The sequence below is a fragment of the Chanodichthys erythropterus genome, chromosome 14 (genome assembly GCF_024489055.1).
Source record: "Chanodichthys erythropterus isolate Z2021 chromosome 14, ASM2448905v1, whole genome shotgun sequence".
NCBI lineage: Eukaryota > Metazoa > Chordata > Actinopteri > Cypriniformes > Xenocyprididae > Chanodichthys > Chanodichthys erythropterus.
In genome coordinates this window covers 6,419,250-6,445,963 of record NC_090234.1, presented here as the reverse complement: position 1 = coordinate 6,445,963, position 26,714 = coordinate 6,419,250, and the positions used below count along the sequence as shown (strand labels likewise).

General features: G+C 39.7%; 1 protein-coding gene across 10 annotated transcripts in view; it reads left to right on the top strand.

Annotated features, from left to right (window-relative positions):
• osbpl6 (oxysterol binding protein-like 6) overlaps positions 1-25,998 on the top strand; it is a 78,137-nt gene extending 52,139 nt beyond the window's left edge. For 5 of the 10 annotated variants that reach the window (XM_067410098.1, XM_067410101.1, XM_067410100.1 and 2 more), the window contains 11 exons: positions 1,229-1,366; positions 2,566-2,653; positions 3,066-3,319; positions 8,454-8,591; positions 10,387-10,450; positions 10,529-10,607; positions 11,344-11,488; positions 12,935-13,079; positions 13,914-14,040; positions 17,530-17,652; positions 20,998-25,997. In XM_067410098.1, the coding sequence (XP_067266199.1) occupies positions 1,229-1,366; positions 2,566-2,653; positions 3,066-3,319; positions 8,454-8,591; positions 10,387-10,450; positions 10,529-10,607; positions 11,344-11,488; positions 12,935-13,079; positions 13,914-14,040; positions 17,530-17,652; positions 20,998-21,106 (1,410 nt within the window). In that variant the 3' untranslated portion in view covers positions 21,107-25,997. Of the gene's footprint in view, positions 1-1,228; positions 1,367-2,565; positions 2,654-3,065; positions 3,320-8,453; positions 8,592-10,386; positions 10,451-10,528; positions 10,608-11,343; positions 11,489-12,934; positions 13,080-13,913; positions 14,041-17,529; positions 17,653-20,997 lie in introns of all 10 variants that reach the window. The other 5 variants (XM_067410104.1, XM_067410105.1, XM_067410108.1 and 2 more) reach the window with 3 other exon arrangements.
• Positions 25,999-26,714: the final 716 nt, after the last annotated feature.

The following is a 26,714-nucleotide window of genomic DNA, read 5'->3' as shown; positions in this document are numbered from 1 at the left end:
TTTTTGCAAATGAACTCTTCATATGATGTATATTACGATGTTATGATGTTCTCCACTGACTTTCTATGATATTCAAAGCGTTTCTAAGGATGCTGATTTTCAGAAGGCAGCTGTCTGACTTTGAGATGAAGAGATGAATATTGGCAACACATTATTAGCTATTTGATAACACAGTACCGTTATGTGTCCGAAGATGTAAAGAGCGATACATAAAACACATTATCATTCTGAAACATGGACTTGTAGGCGAGTCTGTATAATTCACTCTTCATCTTCTTCTGAATCAGTTTCTGGTTCAAACATACAGTATGTGGCTGAATTAAACCAATATTTCCATTTGCATTTATGTAGCATTTACTACAGTAAAGTTGGCTGAGTGGATCCCAATAGTTCGGGTAGTCCGAGCTGGTGTGAGTGAGTGGACGCGGGGACTATTTTGCATATTCATGGATCCGCATATACTAAATGAAGCAAGGGTGTAGAGTCACATTTAAGCTATTTTAAGGCAAAAAACAACAACATTTAAATATATCATTTTGGTGATCAAAGATGAGTTTTAAGGGAGAAAATAATTGGCTACAGGGGGACTTTAATTATAGGGTTAAAAAGGTACTCTTGTTTTTCTGAACACAGTGTCACAGTTTAAGCTTGAAATGTCACGTTTGCTCTTGTTTGGGTGTTCACAGGATGAATCAGATGGAAAGAGACAGTCTGTACTCTGGCCTCATACACTTTGGCTGCAATACAACCAAACAGAGCAATCATTGGACCTAATGAGTCCCACAAGATGCTGCCCGTACTGATCAACCATGTGTTTAACTATTGGCAGCAGACATTGTGTTTCAAGATTTTCACTTTCCACAAGACTTAAATCCGTCAGGCTTTTGTGTTCCTTGCATCAGGTTGTAAGTCTCTGTGAACTGGTCTTGAATACCAGTGGCTGTCTGTGATAAATTTCAGCTCGGTGAAGCAGATTGATTCTGAGATCGTTCATGATGTCGTCTATAAACCACTATGACACATAATAATTTTGTCGTTTCTGTGACCAATGCAGCCTGTATGCACAGTGATTATACAGAAATGAGATTAAAATAATGGTAATAGAGATCCTTCCCCATTTTCATGACACTCCTCACTGTTGCTGAGATCACAGTTTTGAATGAACGGTGGAGAATAAGAAATAAATCAGACAATCCTTTAACTGTAAGTGTTTGTGTGTGTTTTGTAGGCAGGTGAGCCGCTCTGCGTGGGCATCCCTCTCTCTCAGCAGGTGTCCAATGAGAGCAGACTCTCCATGTCAGAGTCAGTGTCTGAGTTCTTCGACGCTCAAGAGGTGCTTCTGTCCGCCAGTTCATCAGAGAACGAGGTGTGTGTGTGTGTGTGTGTTCATGTCAAAGACATCAAATGCATGCTGCTGCTGAGTGCAGAAGGTGAAATACAATGCAATGGTGACACTTTATTTTACAGATTTTTAATGTTTTAGAAAGGAGTCTCTTCTGCTCACCAAGGCTGCATTTATTTAATTAAAATACAGTAAAAATGTTGAAATATTATAACATTTTATAATAACTGTTTCCTATGTGAATATATAGTAAACAGTGATTTATTTACTCAATTTTGATCAAAGCTGAATTTTCAGCATCATTACTCACGTCACATGATCCTTCAGAAATTATTCTAATATGCTGATTTGATGCTCGAGAAACATTTCTGATTATTATCAATGTTAACATATTTCTGTGGAAACTGATACATTTTTTCATGATTCTTTGATAAAAATAAAGTTCAAAAGAGCAGCATTTATTTGAAATAGAAATTCTTTGTAACATTATAAATCTTTACTGTAAGTTGTTGATCAACTTAAAGGGTTAGGTCACCCAAAAATTAAAATAATGTCATTTATTACTCACCCTCATATTGTTCCACACCCGTAAGATCTTCGTTCATCTTCAAAACACAAATTAAGATATTTTTGTTGAAATCCAATGACTCCGTGAGGCTGACATTTCCTCTCTCAAGATCCATAAAGGTACTAAAAACATATTTAAATCAGTTCATGTGAGTACAGTGGTTCAATTTTAATATTATAAAGCGACGAGAATATTTTTGGTGCGCCAAAAAAACAAAATAATGACTTATTTAGTGATGGCCGATTTCAAAACACTGCTTCATGAAGCATCGGAGCACAAGTGAATCAGTGTACTCACTGTACTCACATGAACTGATTTAAATATGTTTTTAGTACATTAATGGATCTTGAGAGAGGAAATGTCATACAAACGTCGGATTTCATCAAAAATATCTTAATTTGTGTTCTGAAGATTAATGAATGTGTCCAAACTTGGTTGAATCATTGCATTTATCAGTAATGTTTGGGATTTATCATCTGTGTCATGTGTGTGAGCTTTATCTGTCTTTTGAAGTGTTTATTTGTATGTTTGCACGCCGCACTGCAGTAGGTCATTACAGACACAAACACACACATTTTACAGTTAGCCAGCACTGCGCAAAATGAAAGACAGTGAGTAACATCACCTCCCGTCTCTCTCTCTCTCTCTCTCTCAGGCCTCTGATGACGAGTCTTACGTCAGCGATGTGAGTGATAACATTTCAGAGGACAACGCCAGCGTCACAGATAACGTTTCCAGACAGAGTAAGATCGTCTCCCTCCTCCTCGCTTGTTCTGTTTATTAGAGCAGGACGCATCCTGATGGGACACATGACCTTTACACACACAAACACGCATCCACCCACATGAACTGAAAGACAAATGCTCTCTCAGATATCTTGTCTGCAGTATTTAATGTAAAATTCTTAATATTGTAATGTGAATATAAAAATATAAAATCTAAAGTGGTTAATATCACAGAGCATGTCAAGAGGTCATATTTCACCCCAAAACCCAATGAAAAAACAAACACAAATTTTTATTTGTATTGTGTTTTGATTTTGACATTATTTTAAGGATATTTTAATTATTTTTTATGGTTTTAGTTTTATTTTATGATAATCAGTATATCATCCAGCCCTGGTATCCCATGAGTAACCTTGTGTTTCTCCCTCAGTGCCTAATGGTGATCTGTCCAGTGGTGCGTTCCGTAACGGCAGACGTACATGTCTCCCTGCTCCCGCTCCTGACACGTCCAACATTAACCTTTGGAACATCCTGAAGAACAACATCGGGAAGGACCTGTCGAAGGTGTCCATGCCAGTGGAGCTGAACGAGCCCCTGAACACACTGCAGCACATGTGTGAGGAGCTGGAGTACACAGAGCTGCTGGATAAAGCAGCCCAAACCGACGACCCCTATGAACGCATGGTACGCTCCAGCTCTTAAAGGGATAGTTCACCCTAAAATAAAAAATCTGTCATCAACTGCTCACTTTGTCATTCCTAACCCCGTTCATCTTCTTTTCATGTTCAAAAAGTACATAAAGACATTGTAATCCATATGAATCGAGCGGTTTAATCCAAGTCTTCTGAAGAGACACTTTACAGTATATGAAGAACAGATTTAATTTAGGCTTTTATTCACATTGATCAACACCCATACAGTAGAGCACATCTTATTTGTTCAACCGTACTTGCTTTAGGCATGAGAACGAATCCCATCCATGTGGATTATGTGTACAATCGTCTTTATAAACTTTTTGATGCAAAGTTATGGTTACATGGACATTCAGAGGAAGGACAGAAATCTCTTAGGTTTCATTAAAAGTATATCGGTAGCACTTTATAATATGTATACAGTAATAAAGTACTTACAAATCATTAACAAACTTTTAGTTTATAGTAGGGATGTCAATAGATATTTTTTTTTTTTTAAATTGTGATTAATCGTGATTAATCGCACACTTATTGTGAAATTAAGCATACACCATTTATTTTGTTTAAAGTCTCCATTTTGCCATCATTGCCTATATCCAGCAAAGCAAACCATCAGATTGAAGTGTGATTTTTACAAAACTGTATTTTTCAGCTTTTTTAAGGTAAATTTAGATGTCTTTCCAAAAAAATTACTCTTGCAGACTCCAAAAGGACACCAAATTATATGATTTCATATAATTCATACATTTATGTGCACCAAAGCACCCATAAAAAATCACAGCACAAAAAAACGTTTCCGAATTCACAGTGTATAGTATGTGCAACAGCAAAGAGCTTACGATACTGTTGCGATACTGAAAAGGACCACATGGAGATGCCAAAAAAACCTAAACCAAACGCTTTGACCTGCAAATATACTAAAGTACACAAAAACATGGACAAATCCAAACATTATCTTGAATGTGTGTGAAAACAACGTGAATGTACTGAAATATGAAATGCTTTGAAAAGCTCTGTTTGCATAAAAACAATGTGCGATCAGTGCGTCGGGAGCGCTCATTCATGATTTGTTTGCGCATCAATATAACAGACTCGCGCTGTAACGGAGGCGGGACTCAGAGTGAGATCCATATGCAAAGCTTTATTAAATGTTGAGCGTAGTCATACAGGCAGGGTCAATCAGGAGCAAACAGGAACAGCGAGGGACAGGCAGAATCGTGGTCAGATAACAGGCAGTAGTCAAAAGGCAGGCAGCGATCAATCACAGAACAATAGAACCAGACGGGGATCAGTAACGGGAACCGGAACAGACAGAGAGACAGGAGAAACGCTTGGAAGTGTAACACAAGTGAAAACAAGACCTAGCAGTGAGGTGGTATGTGTATGAGTCTTTTATAGTCCGTGTAAAGAGCTGCAGCTGGGTGTGGTGATAAGTGATTAGTGTGAAGTGTGTGCAGGTGAGTGGCAGAGAGGATGATGGGAGATGTAGTCCGGGAACTGACAGGAACAGACGGTGATCATGACATAACGCCCCCCTCCCGGAAGGCGCGTCCTCGCGGCGTAAAAGGAACAGCTAGGGAGGGAGGGTGGGTGCATTGGAGACCTGCATGCAGACAGAAACGGGGTCCCCAATGCAGGTCCAGGAGCCTCGGGCAGCCACGGCAGGTCAGGTGGCTCGGGCGGCCACGGCGGGTCAGGTGCCACGGGCGGCCACGGCGGGTCAGGTGGCTCGGGCGGCCACGGCAGGTCAGGTGTGTCAGGAAGCCACGGCGGGTCAGGTGGCTTGAGCAGCCACAGCAGGTCAGGTGGTTCAGGCAGCCGCGGCAGGTCAGGAGCCTCGGGCAGCCACGGCAGGTCAGGTGGCTCAGGCAGCCATGGCAGGTCAGGTGGCTTGGGCAGCCACGGCGAGACAGAGTCCGTGAATGACCACGGTGGGTCAGAATCCATTAATGGCCATAGTGGGCTACAGTCCATGGGTGGCCATAACAGTACAAAGGCCGATGACGGCAGTGACCAGGCAAGGTCCCCACCCACAAGCTCCCCACCCTCAGGTATCCTGCCCCCCCCCAAAAAGTTCTTGGGGATTTCAGCGGGGTCCGTAGCGGGCTCGTGGGCAAGGAGTTTGGGTGGCGCCGGCAGCAGGGCAGACGTATCCGGGTGAGCGGCCAGCTCGGTGACGGCCTCCGTGGCCGTATCAAGGAGAGCAGGCAGCTCGGTAACGGCCTCCGTGGCCGTATCGAGGAGAGCAGACAGCTCCGAGACGGCAGCGGGCTCGGGCTGCTCCGGGACGGCAGCGGGCTGCTCCGGGACGGCAGCGGGCTCGGGCTGCTCCGGGACGGCAATAGAGCTTGAGTTCCTCAACGCACGTAGGACAGCCAAGACATAAAAGGTGAACACAGCCCTCTGGGCCAAGACAGGACAGACCAGGAGAGCAGGCTGTGCTGGAGCGGACTCACTGGCTGGAGCGGACTCAATGGCTGGAACAACCCCTGCATCCTTGAGCACCGCAGGGGCGGCCATCTTGCCCGTGGGCACTGGCAAAGCAGCCATTTCGTCCATCGCGTCCAGGGTGCTTAAGTCCAATAAGTGCAATAGGCGAACGAGAGTCCATAGCAACCGGCGAGCTTGAGAGCGTTGAAACCGGCGAGCTTGAGAGCGTTGAAACCGGCGAGCTTGAGAGCGTTGAAACCGGCGAGCTTGAGAGCGCTGAAACCGGCGAGCTTGAGAGCGCTGAAACCGGCGAGCTTGAGAGCGCTGAAACCGGCGAGCTTGAGAGCGCTGAAACCGGGCGCTGAAACCGCGCGTACTTCTGTACGTCACCGCAATCGTCTTTACTTTGATTGCAGTCCTCATCCATCAAAACTTTCATAGCAAGAAGCTGGTTTGCTTTATCCAGCCGTTTTCATATCATCTGGCCATACAGCGGTGGGATGTTTCGACGTTCTGTTCAGACAGGAATATTTCGGATACAATGACACAATATGACAGAGAGTTTGTGTTTTAAAGCAAAACAGACTGGAATAATTCTCTCTGCCATCTCTTATATAATCAGCATGGACTTTAAGATCATCTAACTGTGTGACGTAAATCACATTATGATGCAATTTCACATGCTTACGCTTTTCGCGTTAAATGCATCAAATTATTTTAACGCGTTAAGGATTTTGAATTAATTGCGTGCGTTAACACGTTAACGTTGACAGCCCTAGTTTATAGTTAATTTAGTTATCTTATAGTTATTTACTGATCTATCCTTGATTACCATATTTTTAGCACAACCTTTTGTTTTGTATTGTCCCTTTGTATTGACATTTGTTCACAAAGCAGTCCGGTGTGAAATGATTCGCACAGATATAAACAAATTTCGGTAGAGTTGAGGGAGCATTTTCTCCTAAAACAAAAAGAATCCACCTCGTCTTCAGCTGCTCAGGTTTCATGAGTAAATAGAGAGAGCTCTGTGGATTAATCCACCCAGCTACAGAACACCTAAAACACATTCTTGTCAGTGCAGCAATGGCGGACTGTGTACAACTCAGTGTCTGTCAACATTCGTGGGCGGGGCCAGTGGCTTTTGTGACGTCACACTGCCAGGGATCTGGAGACGGCTTGTTCTGAGACACTGCTTATGATTTATGGGGATTAAAAAAAAGGAGTGGCTGGATTTTTTTAATTATAGGGTGATTGTGTACACACACTGCCAACACACAATTATATCCAAACACCATGCAAAAGTGGATTTTGCATAACAGGTCCCCTTTAAACCAACAAACCATCCTTTTATTAGACATTAATTGCATTCATACATATATATATATATATATATATATATATATATATATATATATATATATATATATATATATATATATATATATATATATATGTATATGTTAACAAAGCATAAAAAACACAAACTTAATGTTTACATATGAGCTAGTTAAACAATAATTCTTGTTAATTACAGTGATAATGAATGAATGAAAGAACTCACTTATTGTATATAGCCTATTAATATATTAACACTGTAGAATATGCAATGTATTAACTATGAATTAACTATAAACTAAGTAAATGATGAATCTTCAGCGTCACCAACAAGCACTTGTGACCAGTTGCTTGTCGAAGTTAGTCTGTCCACTGTAACCAGCTTGACCACAATGGTCTACCAGGTCAAAATCAGGTTCACCAGTCAGTAGTCCAGTTGATCAACCATCAATACCAGACTATTAACTTGAAACTGATAACAACAAGTAAAATCGGATTTATCAGCAGGGAAAGGTAGTCCAGAGTGTCCGAGGAGAGACTCGCACAGAAACATGCCCACTTACACTCACCTACATACATAGCGATATAACAGGAGGTGTGAAGTGGCTTGTGGAAGGGCGAACAGGGCCTGAAGCAGGAACACATGTCCCTTGTGGAGAGGGAAGTGGGAATTTACCTCTGGCCTCATTAAGTCCTTTAAATGTAGCCTAGTTTTAGTGTCCACACATAGTGACGCATACTATGACACATTCTCCTCGCTGCAGCGGCACTGGTACCGTAGTACTGATGCTGCAGTGTAGGCGGCTGAGTGCTGCACATTTACTGAGCCAATCTCATGAAACCTGTCAAGAATGAGTGTCAGGTAATGTTTCACCCCCAAATCATAAGAAGAAATGATATTTTAAACAGAAAAAATATTAACAAAATCAAAAATTTGAGCCGGAGTTGACACGGAATAACCCTATAATAATATTTAAGCATTTTGCCATTTAAATATGATTTATTAAAATAAATGTCTCAATGTACAAAAAAAGGTCCTTAGAAAATTATTAGATTTTTAAATATTTGATTTATATTTGTGTTTTTTCCCCTTATTTCTTATTTTCTCATTTTTATTCTCATTTGGAGTACATGGCCTGATACACTCTTGACATATTTTGTGATATTAACCCCTTCAGTATGACCCAAACCCATGCAGACTGTATGTTTTTTGTTGATGTAATGATCTCTTAAGGCACACTTATTCGATTATCTTGTTTCTGTAGGCACTGCTCGGTCTGTATAAAGTGCACACAGTCTATCTGGACTCCATGGTTTCAGTAGTAATGAGTGTATTGACAGGTTGCTTTGTTTGTGTGCAGGCGATCGTTGCAGCGTTTGCAGTTTCAGGATACTCCTCCACCTATTATAGAGCAGGCAGTAAACCCTTTAACCCTCTTCTAGGAGAAACATATGAATGTATCCGTGAAGATAAAGGATTCTGCTTCTTTTCTGAACAGGTACAAATTACAAGTTATATTATCACACTCACACTAGCTGCAGTACCTGTTCCAGGTGAGTTCCTGTCCTTCACTATATCACTGCACCACTTTCACTGTGCGTGTGTGTGTGTGTGTGTGTGTGTTTGCTGATAGCAAGGCCATCAATAGTCCTCTGGCGAAGGTTCTTCCTGTGTGACTTGAAAAGAGTCTTTGTCAGCACTGAACTTTTACACTGCCTGTGTGTGACATAATACAGTGCGTTCATAGAGGAAACCCTTTCACAGGCTCATAGTAGTGTAATTCTTCTAGTTTTATCTCACATCCACGCACACACACACACACACTGATATAAACTGACATGTGTCTCCCTCCACTGGAGTCTGTGGATATGTGAGAGTGAAAGAGACACCACTGCAGCCCTTCATTTTACCATTCAGACCATTGTTGTTTTCAGACTGAATCAGCTGAATAATTACATTTAATTCTAATACTGGCTTTTAAGCATCTATACCAGAGGAACATTTTTGTGGCCACTTTTTTTTATGGCTCAAGAAGACATTTTTGATGAATGAATTATTCCATTGAAGTATCAGCTTATTCTTTCAATATTTCTCTTAAAGGCACAATATGTAAGATTTTTGATTAAAATATCCAAAAACCACTAGAATAGTGTTATACATAGTTTGTTTACTTGTGTTTTGCGTATCTGCATTACCCTTGATGTTTTATTTTGTAGAAACCATGGAAACATCAAAGACGCTTTAATATATTTCTCTGCAGAAGTTAAGACATGAAACATTTGTACTTGTTTATACTAGAGTGCATCTCTTAATCCCCTCACACGTCAACTCGGTCATCTGTTGTTGCGGTCTCCAGTAGTTATTTTCGAGAGTTATTTTCCGACATCTGTCAGCACCTTATGGAAAAACTAACTCATGCAAAAAAAAAAAAAAAAACTCAAGGCGCATGCGCGTACAGAGTATGTGCAATTAGAAAAATCTGTCTGTGTGCATACAGTATGTGTATACATTACTGTTGATGAAATTGATCTCACTTGCACTGTACGTAAACCCTAGTGTATGCATAAAAATCTTTGGCCTTAACTCATTTTGCTCTCCATAGACTTTAGGTGCAGTCATATTACAGACGAATTTACGGTCTTAACTTGACTTTTTAAGCGTTCACGAGGGTCAGCGTACAGTGTGCGTGATGTGAATTTCGTCATCAGAAGTGTACTGCACACGCACCCCCAGATTTTATTATTTAGTTTATCCACAAGGTGGCAACCATGCACTGGGGGCGTCGATTCACAAGGTAGTCAAAGAAAAACTGCATAAACAGAACAGACTGGAACACATGCAAGCTACAGTGACAATGGAGACCTACATAGATGAGAGATTGTGTGAAGAGGTTAGAAAGTTCCCTTATTTGTACAGCTCTAGCATGAAAGAGTATAAAAATATTTACATGGGTTGTAACTCATGGCAAGAGATTGCTCAAAACTGAGCAAGCGTCAAACAGCTGGGTATGTGTACGAGTCAAATGAAGTATACTTTCCAAGGCTGTGCGTTCGCGTAAAAAAACAAAGTATACCCAGGGCTTAACACTGTGTGGTAACGACCTGAAATTGAAATTATAAAATGTAGTTTCACCTCAAATTTGCACACTGAACTTTTGCTGATTACAAGCTCTGGTATTTTTTGCAGGAAGTGCAGATCTAGTTATTATTAATTTCTCTGAATTAATTTATGCTAATTCCTGTGCTTCATTAATAAACTTGAGCGAGTGATTATATTTTTCCATCTGTGTTCAGGTGAGCCACCATCCGCCCATCTCCGCCTGTCACTGTGAGTCACAGAACTTCACCTTCTGGCAGGGTAAGACTGATTCCACTCCTATGGTTTTGCTCTCAGAGCCTTTTACTATCAAATAAAGTGTATGTGTTTGTGCTGCAGACGTCAGATGGAAGAATAAGTTTTGGGGGAAGTCTATGGAGATTCTTCCCATCGGAACAGTGAATGTCATGCTGCCCAGGTACAGTCTCGATCTGTTTCTCTCTATCATTTATCTATCTTTCATCTGTCCACCACTATCTATGGCCCTGTTTCCAACTGGTGCGTTTTGGTCGATCGGATCACAAGTGGACAACGCTAAATACAGGTGTAAATGGGTATAAAACATTTTGAGCTTGTCCACTTTTGACCACTTCCAGAGGTCGAATGTGTTCGAACAGCCACAAAAGATCACCTACTCTCCGCCTACTGACGTAACAAACATTACAGGAAGTGCGCGTTAGCCAGACGGGATTTAAACTTTGTCGGCTGAAGACCCAAGTTTGGTTTGAAGATTTGAAAAAAACGTACCAAGCCCAATTTTCTCTCATCATTCCTGATATCTAACGCACACTCACAGCGTTCGGACGGTTTTGCGGCTGTCAGAGCAGAAACGAAAGCTGCTGTTCTTCGGGTGTTTTTCCGTCGTCCGGCGTTTATATGTAAATTGCTCAAGCTTATTTTGTCCATTAGATCAAAAGATTTACCCACCCATAGACCCTTCCCTCAAAGAAATCAGGACAGAAGTGGTTGAAAGTTGACAAAAGAGACGGATTAAAACACCAGGTGTTAACGGGAATGTGTCTCTGCCTCGTCTACTTGTGATCCGATCGACCAAAACACATCTTAATACCAGGTGTGAACAGGGCCTATCAGTCTCTCTGTCTTCTCCTTCATCAGCATTTGCTTCTGTAACTGTTTTTCGTATGTGCTGGTAGTTATGGTGAACACTATGAGTGGAACAAGGTGACGACGTGCGTCCACAACATTCTGAGCGGGAGACGATGGATCGAGCATTATGGCGAGGTCACGATCAAAAACACTCGCAACCCTACCTGCATCTGCAAGCTCACCTTTATTAAGGTACATGCACATCATATACATCATAAATGATGCACTAAGGTCTGTTTCTCAATTAGAGGGTTTCAGCAAACTTTAAGGGGGCCCCAATAACTCTTAAAATTATTTAAAGGCTATTTTAAAGACTACTAATTTTGTTTTGCAGTCTCCTACAGCAGGTCTACATGCATCCAAGGTCAAAAAACACTTTCTCATGATATACGTTGCAGCATCAGCTCTTTTCTCACAGTGTCTGAAACGGTTCGATAAAGGATTCGGTTTCTATAGAGTATAAACCCCTCCTTTCTGAGAGCATGCTTTGGTCAGATGGCTCAGTCTGCTGTGATTGGTCTACCTCTTACAGTGCATGTCAGAAACCAAACTCTCATTATCATGTCTGAATTTCAGCTCTTCCTCAGCTCTTGACACACTGTGATACGAACAGGATTTGCTTTGGCAGCAGAAAACAGCATCTTCTCGACATGAACAACACGAACCAAACTCTTCCAGTCTCAGCTACAACTACAATGTTTGAGGGTCAAAGTTCACCAGCAGCCAACGAAGACCATAGACTGGCATTATGCAAATGAGTTTCAAACCTATGTGGGTTCAGCAGGAAGTCAGACTGAATTACTGACGTTTCAGCAGTTCAGAACCGATTCTTGCTTTAGAGAGACAAAAACTCCACTTATCTGCACTTTGATCTTTGCAGATCTTTTACATTCACAAACATTCACAAACATCTATTACACACTACAGGAAAGGGAATATCCCAAAAAGCATAATAGAGGAACTTTAAATTTACTTATATTAACAACCTTTATCAAAATGCTAAACAAACACTAGAACTAAAGATGCAAAACATTAAACGGACATCATATTTTTGAGATTTTTAATAAAACATAAATACAAAAGGAACATATCAGTTTAGATAGGAGTGCCTTTGAATATTGTCTTGGACAAAGGGAGGCCTTGGAGACACAACGGCTGAAAATGCTCAAAGGAACAGAGCAATGTTTTGAAAGCACAACAGACTGACAGTGTTACACAGTATTTTAACTGAAAAAAATGTATTACAATTTAAAATATTTGTTTTCAATTTAATATATATTTTAAAATGGAATTCTGTGATGAAATTAGAAATCGTTTAACATGATTTAGACAACAACATTTAACGGCAGTTACATTACCAGCTGCAAATAAAAGATTCCTGCCATAAGAGCAGCTAATAGGGGGATGGACACTGCACTGCGTTGTCATAGTAACAGTACGGGACACGATTCCCTCCAGAATTCCCACTTCAAGCCCCAGGAGCCTTTCCCTTTGGAGCTAGTAGGGCATAGTCACCTCCAATCAGTATTCACCCTATGTTTGCAACAGAAAACAATACTCAAATGGTTTCATAATCGTATCATGACTCTCCGTCTACAGATTCCCAGCCCTAATCAGTGTATGTGTGTTTGTGTCCAGGGAAACTACTGGAGCTCGAATGTGAATGAGGTGCAAGGATCTGTCATGGACCTGGAGGGGAAAGTCATTCACAGACTGTTTGGGAAATGGCATGAGGGTCTGTACTGTGGAGTCCCACCTTCAGCCAAATGCATCTGGAGACCAGGTACAAATTCAGAATTAACACTCACCCAGCGCCAGTTGCTACAAAAATGGACTGTCAAAATATAAAGAAATAAATTATGAAAAGTAATCAAAAGTACCAAAAGTTGGACCCTAACTGAAGTGACATGAGTGGATCAAACCATAGAGATACAAGCAATCTAGTAATGAAACGATCAGTATCTGTTGCATGTTTATTGACCTACAACTCATACTTTTTTAATCCGATTTTTTAATACTTTTATTCAGCAAGGATGCATTAAATTGATCAAAAGTGACATTTATAATGTTAGAAAAGATTTCTATTTCAAATAAATGCTGAACTTTATATTCATCAAAGAATGCTTGTCACTGAAGAATGTGACACAGAAGACTGGAGTAATGATGCTGAAAATTCTGCATTGATCACAGGAATAAATTACATTTTACATTATATTCACATAGAAAACCGATGTTTTAAATTAATGCAGGCTTGATGAGCAGAAGAGACTTCCCAAAAAATATTAATCATACCAACCCCAAACTTGGAAAAAAAAAAAAAAAAAATGAGGGCATTTTGACTTGGGCTAATATTTAACTACCCAGACACTGTGGCAGAAAATACATCACTCACCTCTCAAATGTGTTGTAATTTAATAAAGTACAGTTTAATGGCCAGTAGGAAATATTCACGAAGATTAAATGTTCTCATTTCAGCAGTTATTTGCAGTTATGACCCTGCACAACACATCAGAGGACACTTCTTATGATGTTTGAGAGTGAGATTTATCTAGGCTAATGTTCCACTCACAGTGATGATTCTCTTCGGTGTAAATGAGTGTTGTGTTTGTGTGTACAGGGTCCATGCCCACAGACTATGAGCTGTACTACGGCTTCAGCAGGTTTGCTGTAGAGCTCAATGAGCTCTTCCCTGAGCTGAAGGAGCTGCTGCCACCAACAGATGCTCGATTCAGACCGGACCAGAGGTACACACACATGCTCGGGACTGATATTGCACACTTAAAAACTTAAGTAGTTTAGTGCCAGAGGAGAGTGATCCACAGTCTCATGAGAAAAACTCACTCTAGAAATGATTACAGCCTTGTTTTGAAGGATTTCATAAAGCCTTCCTAAAGAAGTGAAATGGTGTGACATTGTTGATGTATTTACTTTTGAAACAGAAAGGTGTAAGCAATAAGAAATGAAAGATGAGAACAATGAAAGGAATGATGCTAGTCGCTTCCTTTGCCACCAGCAAACCACTTGCTATTAAGACTGTACCTCAAGCGAAATCGAAGAACGAACTGGTGCGATGTCACCTCGAACAAAATCAGGCCAAAACCAAGTTTGTTTTGTGTTCGTTTTGGGAGTTTGAAACAGATGGCCAAAGCAAACTTTCTGGATAAGTTCACTCTGGCTGGTAAACACCTTCAAACTACCATTGGTCAATGATGATGTAGTAATAGGTAGGTGTGGCTCTGAGGCTCCGCCTTCTTTAGCATGGGAATATACTCCGGTTCATGAACACGCTTAAGAGCCGCTTTATAGTAGAAAATGAAGTTGTAATTCTAATTTAAAGAAACACTGACACTGTTTTTCATGTTTAATATTAAAAATGAAAAAGAACTTCACTGCAAGTAAATTGGGGCCTTAAGAGACTGCTTGTATTGCTAGTGGTTGGTATTAGGCAGAAGGGACGTTATTTTAGAGCACATTGGATTGGACAGACATTTCTGTACACCACACTGTATCAATATTTTGGCCCATTTTGCCAGAAGAGAATTTTAAATGTTATTGTTAAATGTTAAATGTGTGTATTAAACTTTGCGTACCAAAACAGGCAGAAAATGTTGTTTAAAGTCTGTTTCAGTGTTGTTATTGTTAACTAAAACTAGTAAAAATCATTTTTGTCAATTGAAATAAAGCTGAAATAAAATTAAATATAAATATTAGATGAAAAACTAACCCCCGGTTTCACAGACAAGGCTTAAGCTAGTCCTAGACTAAAATGCATGTTTGAGCTGTTTTAACTGAAAGGAACTTGTACTGATTTATCTTAAATTATGTCAGTGCCATCCATTGTTTTGTCTCAAGATGTACACCAGTAATGTTTTTTTTTCTAGTGTATGTTTATAAAAGCTACTTCAATGCCCTAATTGAACTAAGGACTAATCCTGGCTTAGGCTAAGCTCTGTCCGTGGCCTAAAACTTCAAAACTTAACTTCAAATTAAATGAAAATGAGAAATGTTGCAATGGCAACTAAATTAAAATAAGTTCATGTTAAAGTACTAAAATGATTAAAACTAAAATTGAAATAAGAATAAATGTTATTACATCGGACAAGGCAGGTGAAGGAGAGGTGGATCTACAGGTGCTGGTCATATAATTAGAATATCATGAAAAAGTTCATTTTTTTATTGTAAATTATTTTTTTTTTAAATGAAGCTTTCATATATTCTAGATTCCCTATATGTGAAGTAAAACATTTAAAAAGTTTTTTTTTTATTATTATTATTTTTTTTATTATTTTGATGATTAGAGCGTACAGATCATGAAAGTCCAAAATCCAGTATCTCAAAATATTAGAATATTTCCTAAGATCAATCAAAAAATGGATTTTCAAAACAGAAAAGTTCAAGTTCTTTAAAGTATGTTCATTTGTGCACTCAATACTTGGTCGGCAGCACATATTATAGCAAATGACTTGCTCCTAGCACAAATTACAGCATCAGTGAAGTGTGGCATGGAAGTGATCAGCCTGTGGCACTGCTGAGGCACTATTGAGCCTTCAGATCATCTGTATATTGTTGGATCAACTGTTTCTCATCTTTCTCTTGAAAATATCCCATAGATTCAGGGGTCAGGCATGTTGGCTGGCCAATAAAGCACAGTAATATCATGGTCAGCAAACCACTTTGAAGTGGATTTTGCACTGTGGGCAGGTGCTAAAGTCCTGCTGGAAAAGGAAATCAGCATCCCCATAAAGCTTGTCAGCAGATGGAAGCATAACGTGCTCCAAAATCTCCTGGAAGATGGCTGCATTGACTTTGCACTTGATAAAACACAACGGACTAACACCAGCAGACGTCACGGCCCCCCAAATCATTACTGACTTCAGAAACTTCCCACTAGACTTCAAGCAGCTTTGATTCTGTGCCTCTCCAGTCTTCCTTCAGACTCTGGGACCATGATTTCAACATGAAATTCAAAATTTACTTTTATCTGAAAAGAGGACTTTCGACCACTGTTCACTGTCCAGTTCTTTTTCTCCTTAGCCCAGATAAGATGCTTCTGACGTTGTTTCTGTTTCAGAAATGGCTTGGTAGTCCTTTTCCTGAAGATGTCTGAGTGTGGTGGCTCTTGATGCGCTGACTCCGGCTTCATTTGACTCATTGTGAAGCTCTCCCAAGTGTTCGAATTGGCTTTACTTGACAGTATTCTCAAGCTTGTGGTCATCCCTGTTGCTTATGCACCTTTGGCTACCCAATTTCTTCCTTCTAGTCAACTTTGCATTTGATATGCTTTGATACATCACTCTGTAAACAGCCACCACATTCAGTAATGACCTTCTGTGACTTACTCTCTTTGTGGAGGGTGTCAATGATTGTCCCCTGGACCATTGCCAAGTCAGCAGTCTTACCCATTAGTGTGGTTTCAAAGAACAAGAGATACCCGGAATTTATACTGTAGGGATGGTCATTTAATGAAACTCAAATGTAAATATTCTAATATTTTGGGATACTGGATTTTGGACTTTCATTAGCTGTACGCTATAATCAACAAATTAAAAAAAAAAAAAAAACTTTTGAAATGTTTTACTTTACATGTAGGGAATCTAGTATAAATGAAAGTTTCATTTTTTTAAATAATTTGTGTATGTGAACTTGTGAAAAATGAACTTTTTCAAGATATTCTAATTATATGACTAGCACCTGTAATTGTAGCCGTTTGTATCAATAAACAAAAACAAAGCAGGTAATCCAACAAAAAAAACTAACTGGAGAGAACATCACAACTAGCATTAACACATAGATAATACAGGACAATGAACTGAAACAAACTGAAGGCTTAAATACACAGGAGATAACTGAAAGCTAAACAAGGGGCAGATGAACATAATCAGTAAAGGGAACAAGGGAACAAACTAGCAAGCTAAAAGTCCATCAAACCGAAACTTAAATGACACACATTCTTGTGATCATACAGTCTGTGATTAATTTCAAAATGGAAACATACATCCCATGTCTTAAGAATCAGTGCCTGTTTTACTATTTTGAGATAAAAACCTACATGAACTAATTAAATACTTAGTCTTTCATGTCACTTTGTAATTAAACTCTATTTTTAAGTGTGTCGAATGTATATTTCTGCTCCCTAAGATAGTTTCTGCTAAGTTCAGCTCTTTCAACACTTCTTGAAACCAGTTTAACAAATTTGATGCTGAGTAATCATCTGTGGTTAATGTGTCTCACAGGTATCTGGAGGAAGGAAATGTCCAGATGGCAGCAGCGGAGAAACAAAGAATCGAAGAGCAGCAGAGAAACAGGAGGAAGTGGCTGGAGGAGAACAACATCAAATACCAGCCACGATTTTTTAAGTCAGTGCACCTTCTGCTCTTGAATTCCTGTCATTTAGAGAGACCTTCTCTCTGTATTGATCTGTTTTTAATGAGGATTCACCAGCTTTAGAGGCTGTTTACCAGAGTTTAGGCAAAATTCATCAATTGAAAGTTATTAAAAATTCCCTTTCAATTCATGTTTTTGAAATTTAGATTGAATTAATCAAAAAAAAAAAAAAAAAAAAACAGAAAAATTATAGTCACAAAACATTTAGCATTTTATTTGGACTAATTATGCCTTTTAATCCCTGACATGTCATCACCCAGCACCCTAGGAAATTTTAAATTAAAAGATCTTGTCTTCACTTTTCACTTCAAAATGTATTTTTAAATTGCAGAAATGTCTTTTGTTTAGCTCTGTTATGCTCTTTCTGGCATCATCAGTGTCTTGTTGACCCATTATGGCTACACTTAGTGCGTTTTCACACCTGTAGATTGTTCGAAAACAGGGATTAAAATTGTTACAATGTTGCAATTTCTTCTTGGTTTGGTTTGCTTTGGACCAAACACTGTTAATACGAGTCACATGCCATGTTTCTGGGATTTCGCTCATAACAGTCTGCGGGCTGATTGTGGCTTTCTTTAGGGCTGTTCACACTTGAAATAGTTAACCCTGAGTCATTCTAAACCCCAGGTAAACTGAATCCTGAGTTATCTTGCTTCACGTTTTCACACATAATTTGCCTGGGTTAACAATTAATCCTGGGTATTCATTAGCTGACATTTCACATTGACAATGTCAATGATTGGATGTACACAGCACGCGACCTGTTTACATAGCGTTAGCATTGCATATCCTTGTATTGCTGACCTTACTATCGAGTTTATACTGAATGGAGATTTCGGACTATAAAGGCAAGAATGAAACGGTCTCTTCTTCACTAAAATTATCACGTTTTCCTCTCAAACACTGAATTTACTGTTTATATACAATGTGCAGAGTTTCCGTGACTTTCCAAAGCAGGCAAATATGATTATGTGATTGGTTATCCGCTACTAAGCATCTAGTCATAACATTCTAACACGCATCGTTTCACACTGTACAAGTTTGGCACTGCAATCTGGGGTTAATTCAGTTAAGTCCAGCTCTGGAGCAGGGTAAAAATCGGTGCTAACTCCACATCTAAAGTACAAGTGTGAAACATTTCTTTACCCGCTTTAGGTTTTTTTTTTTTTTTTTGGTCGGCACGATAGCATCGTGGGCAGCGCCAACAAATAGCACCGTTGCACTTCGGGCGACCCGAGTTTGAATCCCGGCTTGTGGACATTTTCTGATCCCATCCCCCTCTCTTGCTAACCCTCTTCGCTTGCTGTCTGCTTACTGTCCTATCATAATAAAGGCAAAAACGGCAAAAAAAAAAAAAAATCTTTAAAAATTTGAACATTAACCCTTTCGAGCGTGAGTTTAAAATATTCTAACTGTCCCCCCAGAGTGAGTTTTTTTAAGGCGACCGTTATTTTAGAACGTTCGCCTTTAATGTTTCCATAGCGACGCGTCTTGCGTGTCACGAGCGCTGAGCGCAGCAACAATAACACTGTATGACAGGTGGATCGCTATTATTTAGTTTTTCCTTTTTTATTTAAAATATTCGCAAAATTGCTTACCATGTCATCAACTATCTGATATTCCGATTCTCAAATATGTGTAAGTGAGTGTGCTTTGTCGTTTTAAAACCTTTATAACTGATCTTTATCTTGATCTATAATGCGAGATGGGCGCCGCCATCTTAGTTTGCGCTGCAGTTCACAAGAGTCCTGTCAGTCAGATTTACAGCAGGTTAATTCATAATTTTCTTCCGAAATATATGCAAGTAAGTGGCTGGTGAACTGGAAGAATAATAGAGTAAACTTTATAGTTCCTTGGGCCCATTATGTGTGTCTGATATGAATAAATGTCGGCAAATTATATTTGTTATTGCTGCATCCACTGATGTCGGACATCAATGTGTAAATTATAAATGCTTAATGTATTGTTTTAATGGTGCTTATGCATATTTAAATGTCTGAAACCTTAAAAGAAACATTATGTGCCTGAATACACTGCATAGCTGTGATATATGACAAGAGCTGCGCGCGTCCGTCTTGTAGCCAGAGCGCGAAAGCACAGTTTGAATCTGGCAGTTATGTGACGTTGCTGAACGTTCGAAATCCCATATGTGGTACCGTACGCCCAGGGGCACAGAAATAAAAATCCCATATGTGGGACCGTACCGCTCTAAGGGTTAAAGCTGCAGTCTGCAATTTTTCCTCTTTGTCGCCATCTCTTGTTTGAAACCTGCAATTGCAGTCATATGCGGAACAGTTATCTGTACGTGCCTCGTCACAGCTCGTCAGCGTGGATGAATCTAAAGGCTGATTTATACTTCTGCGTCGGACCTACGCTGGAGCCTCTGCGCCGTAGGCTATGCGTCTGTTTTCATTTATACTTCTGCGTCGTTGTCCGCGTCGACGTGCATGCAGACCACTAGGAGGCAATGTCTGCGGTCATGTTGAGTATCAAACGTAATGATGCACAGACGAACTGCTGCATGCTTGAATTTCCCGCGTAAATCCACCATGTCGCTCTTATTATAAAACATTATTACAAGCCTAGCGTTGTGAATCGAGCAAAGATAATGAGATAGTTTTGAACACTGGCAGGTTATGTACTTGCTCAAAAATGGATTTTGGACAATTTTTAACCAAAAAAAGTTACGGACTGCAGCTTTAAAGGATTAATTCACTTTAAAATTAAAATTTGCCCACTCTTTACTCACCCTCAAGCCATCCTAGGTGGATATGACTTTATTCTTTCTGATGAACCCAATCTGAGTTATAGTAATAAATATCCTGACACATCTAAGCTTTATAATGGCAGTGAACGGGACCAACGAGTGTGAAGCTCAAGAAAGTGCATCCATCCGAAACAAAACGTACTCCACATGGCTCCGGGGGTTAATAAAGGCCTTCTGAAGTGATGCGATGCGTTTGTGTAAGAAAAATATCCATATTTTCCGCCAGACTGCCTTCTGTATTCAGCTTAGGAAGAAAGTGTAACTGACGATGTAATTGTATTCTAGTAGACCCCATAAACAAAACCATGAACCTGTAAATAAGCATAAAAGGACCCTTTAAGAATTGTATTAACTTCTTAAGATTTTTGTGAATCCAGCCTGTTCAGGTAAAAATCCAACCACAAACATTGATGTCTGTTAGATTAATTAGACTCCTTTTACACCTGTATTAAGCGTCATCCACTTTAAATCGGATCGCCGAAGATGGAAAACACCAGGTGTAAATGCTCTCAGTCTCTTCTTTCTAACCTGTGCTTCCTCTGTGTAACAGGAAGGTTATGGACAGTAACCAGAGGGAGAGATGGGTGTCCAACAACACATACTGGGAACTGCGCAAGGACCCTGGCTTCCTCAAACTAGAAAACCCTCAGCTGTGGTAGATCCAGACGCCTGTGCTGATGACGCCTTCACTGCTGACTGCAGATGCTTACTATGCAGAACAGGAGCAGCCTGGGACTTCCCTTTCGATTTGGATTTTATCTCCAGAAATGGACTGAAGGTCTGAAAAAAAGACTCTCCACATCACTTCGGCAGGCTCCGCCTCCATATTCTCCCTCTCCATAGTAACAGAGAGAGAGAGCGCTGTTGTCAGGGCAACAGTGAGAGCTGGAGAGCTGTCCACATGAAGCCAGTTGTGCTTCCTGTTATGTCCTTGCCTTAAGAAGTCGCTTCTCAACAACAAAGTTTTACGCTTTTAGTGAAATTCCCTCAACTTCTCGGTTTAGATGGATTGAATTTGCTCTTGGTTACATTCTGCATGTGTAGATGGCAGCTTTTCTCTGCAATATGTTACACAATCTCATCAAAACTACATTTAGACAATTTTAGTGGTATTTTTGTAAACGACCAAAAGGACGGAATTGCTTTGGCGTTAAAGCTGTGCCGTGATCGATCCGTTTCATTAACAAAGTCAACGTGTCCCTCCTCATGTTCAAAGGCAGCCGTCAGAGGGGCGGATCAATGTTCACCATGTGCTGAACTGGGACCATTTTATATCCCACCTTTCAAATCCTTCCAAAGAATCGAGGCTGACAGAGATTTCCTGTACGCAACCTGCAACACTGTGCAGCAAGACCACAAGACGCCCTCACGGACTCCTGTATCTCTGTAGCTGCAGTTAGCACTCTTCATTTAGAGACAAAGTGTGACATATAGCGGCACCAGACCAAATTCAAGAAGTGATTTTTTTTTCCAGACAGGTCCCACAGGCCCTCGCTATCTTCAGAAAAACTAGTCAATGCCCCGATAAACAGATTATTTACAGGTCGTTCCACCCCAAACTTGCGCCGCTGGTCGAGTCTGAAGTCGTGCATACGCTATATTTAAAGAGATAGTTCACCCAAAAATGAAAATACTGTCAAACCTGTGCGACTTTCACTAATCTTCAAAACACAAATTAAGATAATGAAAGCTACAAGGTTTCGTCCCTCCATTGAAAGTCAGGTAATCAAAATGATGAATTCAACACTTCCTATGATGAACAGATTTTTATTCACATCTAAACAATGATTGACACGAATGCATAGAGCACATCAAATATGGTAAACAGCAATAACCAAAAATGAGGAGATCCAAAAAGGTCAAAAATAATCCATATAAATTGATTGGTTTAATCCAAGTCTTCAGAAGAGATATAATCACTTTATATGATGAACAGATTTAATTCAGACTTTTGTGATGCCTTCATGACCTTTATTGGTTACCTGGACTTTCAGCGGAGGGACAGAAACCTCTAAGCTTTCATTAATAATATCTTCATTTGTGTTTCAAAGGTGAACCAAAATCTCATGTGTTTGGAACAACATGAGGGTGAGTTAATGATTGTTCATTTTTGGTTGAACTGTCCCTATAACGCGCCAGTGACCAGCAGACATATACACTGCATAAGTGTACACTGTATTTTCCCTCGACTCACTGATCTAAACATGAACTTCACAACGTGAGCGGCAGAGGCCTCTGCTGGCCTTTCAGTGCTACTGCATACTACATACTCCAGCGCTCCACAATCTCCCTTTGCAGCAGCGACCTGAGCAATGTGTGGAATAGAAGACTATCATATACACTGCGCGCAGTATGCTATAATATTTCATGTAGTGTGCTACATTTGCACACGACCTCACCTCTTGTTTAATTCAGTTAAGTCCAGTTTTCATCTCGGATATAAATGTTATATTTTGAATTAAAATTCAATCAGGGTTTTCGTTTGCGGTTAATCTGTCACAGAAGTGAAGTCCGACGCATTGCATTCTGTGTGCTCGGGTTGCATACTGCATTGCAGAATTCAGAAACGCATACTACCATGCCACTATTTCAGGCATATAAAGATGTGGTAGAATTAGTACGCTAGTATGCAGTACCGAATTCCTCACGTGTTTTGCCAAATGTAGTCATCAGATATACAGTACATACTGAAAACTTGCATGCTGTGCAAACTGCAGAAGTATGCTGCTGTAGTATGCCACTCTGAATAGCATACTAGCTGTTTCTGCTGTATAATGGACTCATTAGTTGATTAAACTTCTAAAAGTTAAGATATTTAGAACAAATAGATTTTTTATTGCCAAGATGAAAACAAGATACCACTTCCTGAATTAAACATGTGGGCAAAATACGTGTTTTTTCCACACTATTTTAAAGTAGACAGTATAGTATGCAGTATGTAGTACGCTAGTATTTAGTGTGAACGGCCATATTTTCACACGCGATCTGGCTGGACCTCATTCATCAAACATTCAAACAAAATCATTCTTGTGTAACTTGTTTTAATTTATTTTAATTTCTTGTAAAGAGAGATTTTTATTTTATTTCCGTAGATTGAATTGTCAGTAGATTTAAAAAGTCCAAAAACAGTGTAGTGGCAGTGACAGAGATTGTCTCTGCCATTAGTAGAGCCGTACGTAACTGTTCGAGTTCTTCACTGTGCCTTAATGCATATGAAACCATATCAACACACTCAACTGAGCACAGTCCACACACACACACACACCGATGCACCCTGCAGGCCCAACCACACTGTAACACAGAGCTCCATTCAAGACTGCTGGATATGAGCGGCTGCAGTCTGAGACGCGAAGAGGACGAGGCCTGAAACATAGATGTGCTTCTACAAGACTATGTGTTGAGTACAAATTTGCAGATACTTTGTGATCCTTGTGTTTTCTGTTAAGTGGATGTTGAGATGCCTCTTGAAACAGTCTCGACTGTCGTCAAGAGTTCATCCAACTGAATGTTTCTGAAGCTTACAGAGGTTATTTTCGATTTCTCAAGCCTAAAATGGGGAAAAACATAACTTCCTGGTCCTGTGGAGTTGCTCTTAGAGAAGGACACTGTAGTGAGTGCATCTGCTGTTAGTTTCTCACCATTGCATGAAAACATGTCACGGCCTGCCAATGATCTCTGATGCCTTATTAAAATGTCCGTTTCATTTTTATCTCATGATCTGCTCACTGAGACTTCCTGCACTGTGTGTGGGAGCTCCATTCATGTGTTCAGCTTTCCTCTGAAGAAGTGCAATTGTACGACGATGACATCGCTCTCCGTTCACAGCTGCTCTGCTGCTGTACAGCTCTGTTTCTCCTGACGTGTCATTAGGACACTCTCCAGACCTGCTGTTTCACATTTAAATACATAGTAAGAAATACATATTTATGTTCCAAGTCATGATCTGTATCCTGTGTCCATTATTTATTATCAATCTCATTATAAAACCAGAATTCAAAAGGTCAAATTGAAGCGGTAATGCGAGGAGGCCGGGCCATTCGTCACACACCGACACTCGGCTGTGTTTTAGTCAACGGCTTTAATTCATTATTGACTGGACAAAGTCAATGTAATTGCTATTAAGCAATTGTTACTGTTATTTAGACTTTTTTGGGGTTCAAGCACATAGCACCCTATTGTAATAGTTAAAAATTCCAAGGATCATCATTCTCCCCTAAAAGTGATCAGGCAGACCAAACCGTAAGTCAATGAGACTTGAAACTTTGAGGGCTGGTAGTACTCACAGCGTCTACAACGTCCCCAAGGCTCGCCCCGATTGGCCTGACAGGGGCGCTACGGCGGTCAAACCAATAATTATCAAAAAAAAGTTGAAATTTCCATTTACGGTCCTTAAAGGTCGCCAAAACGTTTGAAGTTTACTAAAATGGCTATAACTCGTGAACGGAATGAGATATTTTCACCAAACTTGGCACACCTGTGTAAGACCCGATTCTGTAGTTGCATAAGAAAGGACGTGCCGACTGGCCACTTTATGGCGCTATAACAAAAAAAAAATAACATGAAAATGGCTATAACTACTTAACCGTTAATCCGACTGACTTGAAAATTGGTATGCGGTGTCTTTGTCCGAGGTGCCATGATTGTCTATGAGGACATTGGCGTGTCTCAAAAAACATGTCTGCCATCAGCCAATGAACTTTGAGCAGACAAGATATCAGACAAGGTTAATGGAGGCCGATCGGAACAAATCTCACTGGGCCTGTTTAAATCACGGCCCTAGAGGCCTGCGAGAAATTCAAAAGAAATTGGCCTTCACGTTTTTCATGTGCGTAAAGGATTTTACATCATGCGATGTTTCAACACACCCACAAAATTCCTACCCCATGGTAGAACTCCTAATTTTTTGTCACTTTGCCTCTAGGACCGCCTCTCTGCTTAGGATTGTTCGTTAAATATTGGAGATTATTTTAAAAAAAAAACAACTTTGGCAAACTAGGCCTAGTTTTTTGGCTTGACCTCGATAAAACCGTTGCGGCACAGTTCTTGGGATTTCTAGGTCAATTGTTACCAAAAAAGTTTAACTACCCTACCCTTTGGATAGTTCTAACAGGGTCATTTAGAAAATGGCCATGGTAAAATATACTCAAATTCCTATAAATCCTGAACAAAAACTCAGAACTTAGGAAAATAGGTGAGCATATCAATATCAGAACATAGGTGGCGCTATAACTTAAAAAGCTTTTAAAAAACATATATATTTCCTTAGTAAATTGCCTGTGTTTTCCATCTATAATCTAAGTGGTTACATGCTTGCTAAATAAAACACTACTTTTTTACGCATTGGCTTAAAGATCTTAAGTGCTTGAACCCTGATAACTGCTGCTCGCAGCTATATTTTATTTTTATTATTTTATTGTAAATTGTAACTTGTCTAGTCTCAGTCTCTCATGCATATGTTGTCAAACATGTGAACTGTCTTGATATATTAAATAATAATAACATTTAGAAGTATGAAATTCTTAAGCAGTTTGGCATAATCTATAATTATTTCTTAAAAATATTTGGTTAGACTATTTTGATGGTCCACTTTAGACATTCTACATTCAACTATAAGTAACTTTGCAACTACATGTCAACTAACTCTCATAAGAGTATTAATGGTAGTAAACTTCTAGGTTAGGTTTAGTAATAAGTTGATATGTAGTTGCAAAACTACTTATAGTCAGTAGAATGTCTGTTGGGGAGCATCAAAAAGTGTATGCAGACAGTCATCTAATACTCTAATTAGAGTTAGTTTACATGTAGCAAAGTTACTTGTAGTTACAGTAGTAGAACATCTAAAGTGGACCATCAAAATGAACTGTTACCAGATATTTTAACAAAACTGCGTAGCTGTTTAAAGTCATGGACCTGCATGACCAAGTCAAGACCATCATAGTTGTTCTGGATTCTTTGGTTACTGTTTTGCTATTTAAGCAGTGTTGTGGACACATCTGCTGCTGGCCTATGGTACTGATGATTATGATTTCTTACCAAAACCTCAGGCAATTAAGTTTTTAGCGTGGTTTAACATTATGCTTTAAACAGAGTTTACTTTGTTTGAGCACTAATCCTGATACGAACACTACAATATCACAACATCCTAATTTTTGTATTGACATCAATTAAACCAACTCAATTGTGTGGCCCTATAGGTTCACTAGCCTATCCATTACACTTCCCTGAAGAGAACGTGGACATTTGTTGCATGCGCCAATGGATTGCATC